The sequence below is a fragment of the Montipora foliosa genome, chromosome 4, assembly GCF_036669935.1.
Source record: "Montipora foliosa isolate CH-2021 chromosome 4, ASM3666993v2, whole genome shotgun sequence".
NCBI classification, from domain to species: Eukaryota; Metazoa; Cnidaria; class Anthozoa; order Scleractinia; family Acroporidae; genus Montipora; species Montipora foliosa.
In genome coordinates this window covers 27,232,004-27,239,503 of record NC_090872.1, presented here as the reverse complement: position 1 = coordinate 27,239,503, position 7,500 = coordinate 27,232,004, and the positions used below count along the sequence as shown (strand labels likewise).

Here is a 7,500-nt window from a genome sequence, read left to right as displayed (position 1 = left end):
ATGGCACTTGGGATGTGAACATTGTGTTAAAGTTTTTGGAGAACTGGCATCCGTTGGAAACACTAGAGATGAAGCATCTATCGTTCAAAACTGTGGCTCTTGTTGGTCTGGTCTCAGCTCAGAGAAGTCAGGCTCTGGCAGCGCTGACGTTAAAGGATATGTCAGTGGCGGAGGATGGAACGAGATTCTGTGTGTCAAGTCTGTTAAAAACGTCTCGACCAGGAAAGAGCTCAACATCAATCATGTTACCAAAGAACACGTCGAATGGTAGGCTGTGTCCACACACTACTCTCCAGACGTATATTAGCCGAACGGAGTCAGTAAGGAATTCCATCGGTACAGATTCAATCTTCATCTCGCTGTGTTCACCATTCAAGGCGGTTGGAAGTTCCTCGCTGTCTAGATGGCTCAAAACTGTTCTCAGTTTGGCGGGAATTGATTCGTCCGTTTACACAGGTCACAGCTTTCGAAGCGCTTCTACGTCGAAAGCCACCCCGCTTGGGGGTTCCCCTGCACACTATATTGAGTACCGCAGATTGGAAGAATTCTGGTACTTTCTTTAAGTATTATAAGAAGGACGTAACTCCTTGTAATTTATTTGCCAGTGCGGTTTTGGATAACCTATAGTTCGATGTGTCGAATTATTGAATAAACACGTGTGCAATGATTTGTCACGTTGTGTTTTTGGTGCTCAAGTCACGCTGCTTTGAACAGTGCATTTTGAATCCTGCAGTGCGTAGCATTATACGACGGAGAATAAAGAATTAGACAAAGGCAGCTTACCTGCAGGATAATTATGATTCTCCAAGTATAATGCGTAGCACCAGGAATTCAGCTCCCACCCTTATGCGTTTGGGATGCCAACTCTTACCGTGAGACCATTGTTTTTCCCGCCCGGTACCGTGACTTTCAGACTTTGCCCGCTCAAAAGACACTTGTCACGCTTCACACTGCCCTTTTATAAGGAGGGGGGGGGGGGGGGGAAGAATTTGCATAACAATTTACTTTGAACCGTGATGGCCTGGAAACTAGTGGCGAAATGTGCATAATGAATCAGTGGTGCTACGCATTATACTTGGAGAATCATAATTATCCTGCAGGTAAGCTACCTTTTTCTAATTCTTTATTTGCTCTGAATTGACTATTATCGTTAATTTCCTGTGTCCCAGGACTAGTGGGAAATGGTCATATTTGCTTGAAAAGATAACCCAAGTGTATAGACATAGGACTCGAACCTGAGAATGTTGATTAATTTAACCCGTCACAATCAACAAACGGTTGGTTGCCAAACTTCACGACAAAACTAAACATTTTAAACTCAAACCCTACACCTAATTAATCTAGCTTACGCCCAATTACTCTTCAGCAACAATATTCTATGCGAGACTTATATAATTCTTTTTTTGAGAGAGAGCGGTATCTTGATCTTCAGTTGTGAAGCGGTTCCTATAGACTTGAAACTCTGGGTTCAAATCCTATCCACGGGTATGATTTTTATCTTTTTTTTTTTCTTTCTTTGCTACCACACGTCCTGTGACACATGTGTTCGAATTTATCTGATATGCACAATTCCGAGCGAGCTGTTGGACATGTTGGCTTGGTACTGGCCAAAAGAAAAGCGGACTCTGGGGACGAGATTGAGTATCCCTGAGATGTCAAAACACAGTCAAAATTCCAAATATTTCCCACGCAAATTTGCGCCAGGGCTGAAATTCACCTTGTTTAGCTCATTTCTTCTGCAAGGTCGAGTCCTATCTGGTTGAAGCAGAACCAAGAGAAAATGAGGGGACAGAGACGGAGGCTCAGGGCGTTGGCCGGGATATGTCATGTCCACGAAAGTTATTTTTAGACGAGCGGAAGTCTTTGTTCTAGGGGAAGTCTGTCTTCCGAGACGTCCGCATGCAGTTCTGCCTCGTTCTTAGGTTCTTAGTGAAAAGAGAAAATGACGGCGCACGTGGAAGGCTGATGAATATTTATTTTCTTTCAAGCCTCGGACCGAGGTAGGCCAGCATGCGGACGTCTCGGAAGACTTCCGCTCGTCTAAAAATAACTTTCGTGGACATGACATATCCCAAGGGCTGGACCGGGAGCCTCCCTCTCTGTCCCCTCATTTTCTCTTGGCAGAACAGATTACATGTACCTATCTTTGCGTATCACTGTAAGACTTCTTAGGGCGGGCTCCTTTTGTGTGTATAGGATCATGTGACGTGAAAACCCAATAATTTGTACAAAGGATGGAAATGGGTTTTGTTCATCACACTACCCATGGTAGGAGGTATGAACGAGACTACTTGTCATCACGTTACAACTCCTGGTATGTCTCATGTTAAAATTATAACATCGTAATAGTTTCCTATAGAAAATGATTGACGGGGGTCTTGTAGATGGTTCAATCGAATACTGTCTTTAGTTCATGTTTTGTCTCGTGCTTTTAAGACGGCTTCATGTTCTTGGTACGTACAACGTTAGAACACTTCAGTGGATCATACAACTTTATTTTAAGATGACCTCGAAAATAATTTTTACTTTCATCGGTGTCAAACGTTAGTCTACGCCGGTTAATGTCTTCTACTAGCCAAGCAATCTCGACCCCAGAGCTCTTCTCTTGACTGAGGGAGGGAAGACCTTTGGGGAACCCTGAAACAAAGTGTGTTCTCATTGGTTTTCGTGAAGAACAATGAAAAGCGTCTCTAATTGGTGCAATCATGTTTGTACGAGGAGTGAGCAGGCGTCGTCAGGTTCAATTTCACTACTTGCACAATTCCATAATACACCTCTATTATCCCCCAAGACTTTTGAGATTGAGATTTGACTTTCGGAAGAGTCTTTCAATAAAAGAAAAAATGGCCAACATTGCATATTTTCCGTTTAAGAAGGTTTTATTAATATTCTTACCGTAAGTTTTACAAGTTTTACTCGGATGCGGGAAATTTTCAAAACGGTTTCATTTTCGTTATTTAAACTTGAACATTTCGTAGATTACCAAGCCGGCGTTCCTCTCACCAATGAACTCCTTTTGATACTAAAACGCATTCAAACATAAATAGGCACTTTTCTTCCTAACGATTCGCAAAATTTTTACCAGATCTCGATTTCTGTACACGTTTCCCTCTTGACGAAGGCACCACCTAAATGAATACCAACTGATGGATTGGTGGGATCTAAAGACAACGAAGCCGTGTAGGGTCTCCTGTCCCAGTGCCATGCAAGCTAAAGACTTCAACATATAATAATTTGTCCCCGTTTTCATCCGTCGTCAATCACAAAAGCCCCACTGCTAACCTGGCTAAACCAAAGCAGATCGAAATTCGGCAATCTGACAAGTGTCTTGGACGTTGACCTGGTCCGCTGGAGTGACGGACGGCAGTGAGAACTAGAACCATGAAACGAACTACAAATTCTCGACGCTAATTTGGGGAAAGGCTTCCCTCTCACCCAAACGAAGAATAAGAAGAATTTAATCGAGCAGCACACACAAAATGACATATATTTACAAAACACGCGTTTGAGTGCAATTGCCAATACTTAGTAAATGAAAAAAAAAAAAAAAAAACATCTCTACCAGTCGAATAAGTTAGCTTGGTGCGCCAAAAAAAGTTTAAGAAGCGAAAGTGTTTAAAATCTACATCGTTCGTCATATTTTTTTTTTCGTTTAGTCCAGCTCGTTCTCGTCCACATCTTCGAGACTTGCCTTCGCGCGTTCTTCGTTTTCCTCCAGTATTTCTCCTTCAATGTATGTTGGCTCAAAATCCGTCTTCAGCGAACGTAAGGCGTGCCTCCGCTTGTAAAACAACACGTAGGCATATTTAGACACTACACGTTCTTCGGACGTCTCCGTGACGCTTCTGTCATCAAAGTATCGCCAGCCTGCAAGTAAACAAAAAGATAAGTAATGTAAAGTAGGCTTTTGATCTGGTCAAAGCAGGGAGGAGCGAGCCTGGGTACCAGGGGAGAGAGAACATTCGCTTCTAGTCAAAGTGGCTGGGGTTCAAATCCTAGATGGGTTCATGATTTTTTTTGTTTACTTGTAAAGGGTTTCCTTTGGATACTCCAACCTGTTTTCATTTTTTCCAATTTCCGCTCTTTACGGTTTACCTTCGTTATGCATTGAAAAGTGCTCTTGATCTTGATAAAAAGATACTGACTTTGTTAAGTGTATTCGATGGTTTCCTTCTTTATCGCGATCGCTCAAGGTCTTTAAATAACAGGCCTTGTCTCACAACAGTAAGTCTTGTTCACAAACAATTCTGTGGGACGTTAAAGAACGCACACACTGTTCGAGAAGTTTTGAGTGTAAGTGTAGAATTACTAACCTGCTTCAACAAATAAACTAAACAAACAAAGTACTAGTAATGACGACTGGACCGCTTCGATTAGAACTCTTTACCTGTTGGTGCACACATTTATAGCATATGTCAACGATTTTGTGCTTCTAAGAGCTTGGGTTCATAACCAAAACTTATTAATCGGTTGACTCTTGACTTCCTCCCTCATGCCTTATAATGTTTATTGCCTCCTGCACTTTGCGAGAAACCGTGCCAACGTTTCTTGAAGTAAATCTTACATTTGGAATGGTCGAGATGCCGCAAACCAATGAAGGGAACGAAATCATTTAATCCGCATGTCGAGAAACATTAAAAACATTAAAACTGCCCTTAGTTAATATTGGTACATAACTGTAACACAAAATGCAACGTGAAGTTATCACAAAGATTTCATACACCCCCAGTTCCGTCTATATCACTTGTTAATCAAAAACACCAGCATACGGCCTAAGTTCCATCGACAACTTCAAATGGTATTGACAGAATTCAAAGGAGTCAAACGCGACCAAGGTGGCTCCGGGGCAATTTTCTTGGTTGTGACTTAAGTTTCCTTAGTTCAACATACCTAAACCTCCCCTTGTCATTCCGTTAACTGGGTGATCTCTATCGGCCAGTCTTCCGAATGCAGTGTAGTGGCCGAAGTTGACGGTACCACTATGATTAGCCACGGCAAACAAGTCGTAGAGCGATCCTTCCTTATCGTCTTTGCCAAGAGTATACGGAGACATGTCTAATCCCCTACAGAAAAGTAAAGATTATGCGATTAAGTGCGGGCAAGGAAAAACGTTTCATTGATGAAGGGATACACTAGGCTGTTAGCTTCTCAGTCCAGGCGTATTTTAAAACGAATTAACGCGCGAATAGAGTTGTTTTCAATTGAGTGTCGAAAGTAATTAGCAAATTGCTTTGGTTTATGATTAGTTCACTCAGTGATTGGTTCAAAGTTCTCGCGCCATTTTTTCAACCAATCAGAAGTGAAACCAAAACCAATCGTGGCTCGCGCGTGCACGTTTTCCCGCGCTTTGTGTCGGCTACGTGTAATTACTTCGAGTTTTGATTGGTTTACTGGATTGTCTCCGTCCTTTTTGATTGGCCAAAGTAATTACTTTGGTTTTGGTTTTAAGACACTCAATTGTAAACTGCTCTAATGGAGTGGGTACCAACTCCGGCTGTACGCACTGACGTCCAAGACAATGTCAAGGGTCTTTGAAAAGCGCCTCGTTCGCCTCCAGGAAACTAGACGTTAAATTTATTTCCACCAACAACGACGGCGACGATAACACAACTATCAACCATTGCTCGACAAAACAACAAGCGAGCAAAAAGGAAAACTACCGTGTTGCGCTTATGATCCACTTTACGTACCTTAAGGGGAATTCCACGAGTTTGGTTATCTTATCTTTGAAAAGAATATTCCTGAACGAAAATCTCTTGAGATGAATTATAAGAATTTCGGGTAGACGCCACACTGAAAGCTGCTTGGTAGCCTCGCGATGAGCCTTGCAATGAGGACAGTACCTACACGTCAATGGAAAAAATGTCGACAAGGTAGACTGAAAAATGGTCACATTTCCGTTTGATAGATCAAGAGAAAACAAAGAGAAAAGGGAAGGGCAGGCGTAAGGTAGGGCCAGGATCTTTATACTTCACAAACGTTAGCGGAACAGAAGTCGATTTTCCTTAAACTTCCGTAACTATATGACGTGCTACGAACCCATCGAACAAGACAAGACTGTAATCTTTACTGTCTATTTGAGAGATACAACATTAGAGGGAGATCTATATCGGTGTCGATGGCGGAGGGCTAGCCATCGCAAAACGTATACAGACGTGTCGTGTATACTAAAATTAACATGTGCCATGTTCAGATTTCAGATCATCGATCACAGCAGTTGAAAGCCTGAAAAATCCAGACATGAACGGGCTTTGAACCCATGAACTCTGCGTTGCCGGTGCGGTACTTTATAACTGAACACTCAAGCAAACTGGGATCACAGTTACATACAGTCTCTTCAATGAATGTGTCCCTGATCCATCTCGATTGCGTTAAAAAAAAAAAAAAAAAAAGAAAAACCACAGTTGACTCAACATGCGTGACATCGCAAAAAACGCCGGTTGATCAGCGTTCTGTAGTTATATATAGATTACAGAAAGGTCAATCTTTAATATAGCTAAAGAAAACTAATTAGGATAATAATTGAAATGCATTGGGGTAATCGTGTGACCTGGACACCGTTACTGTGTTAGTAGTCACTCTCTAGACTACGTGTACTTGTATTCCCTTTAATGTCATGCAATCAAGCCGCGTGCTTCGGAGACAGTCGTGTTTTGTCGAGCAATCTAGACAAATGGCCGAGGGAGGTTTGGGGAATTCGGTGGGAAAGAGATGGAGTCTTTGTTCTCGACTGCCTTGACAAAACATGATTGGCTCAATAGCGTGCGGTTGGACTCGCACAGAAGTGATTGCAAATTTTCTTACTCAACTACTTTGACGAACATGCGGAAAGAAACAAAGGTAATCTCAAACCATATGAAAAAGGGATTTACAAGGATGAGTGCGAAGAAACCCAAAAATAATTCCAGGCTTGAACCGGACTCAAACCGATCAGTACGAGCCTTTAGATCGGAGGACGAGTACGACTACGAGTACAAGTTTTCCGTACTGAACATGCGCATAAGGTTTCGACGCCGACCTTTTTCGAAGTGCGCGTGCTCAGAACGGAAAACTCGTACTCGTAGTCGCAATCGTCCTTCGATCTTAAGGTCCCTAATATGCGATGGCCCTGCACACTGCTTTCCCAACTGAGCTGACACCATCTGGGAGCTGGTCAATAGACCAGTTTCGTATTGTAACGGTTGGACTGGATCTAGCATGAAATGGAGGCTAATGCGGGCAAATTAATTTGCATTTGAAAAGATTTGCCCGCATTAGCCTCAATTTCATGCTAGATCCAGTCCAGCCGTGAGCATTCGAAAATGGTCTATTGCAGTATTCGATTTTACCAGAAACCCATAAGGGTTGAAACGTGTAACGCGCGTTCACAGCTTCCGAATATTCAGTGCGAACTGATTGGTTGAATGTTTCAGTGCTAAGTACCATACTTGGAAACCTCTCGCTCTTGTTGTTCCAAATATGGTAGTTAGCAAATTGAATATTCACAAGCTTGTTTCCCAG

General features: G+C 42.4%; 1 protein-coding gene across 2 annotated transcripts in view; it reads right to left on the bottom strand.

Annotated features, from left to right (window-relative positions):
* Nucleotides 1–3,510: 3,510 nt before the first annotated feature.
* LOC138000484 (ubiquitin carboxyl-terminal hydrolase 19-like) overlaps nt 3,511–7,500 on the bottom strand; it is a 37,605-nt gene continuing 33,615 nt past the window's right edge. For both annotated transcript variants that reach the window (XM_068846937.1, XM_068846939.1), the window contains exons 21-23: nt 5,691–5,843; nt 4,891–5,063; nt 3,511–3,867 (exon numbers count right to left, since the gene is read on the bottom strand). In XM_068846937.1, coding sequence (XP_068703038.1) covers nt 3,653–3,867; nt 4,891–5,063; nt 5,691–5,843 — 541 coding nt within the window. In that variant the 3' untranslated portion in view covers nt 3,511–3,652. The remainder of the gene's footprint in view (nt 3,868–4,890; nt 5,064–5,690; nt 5,844–7,500) is intronic.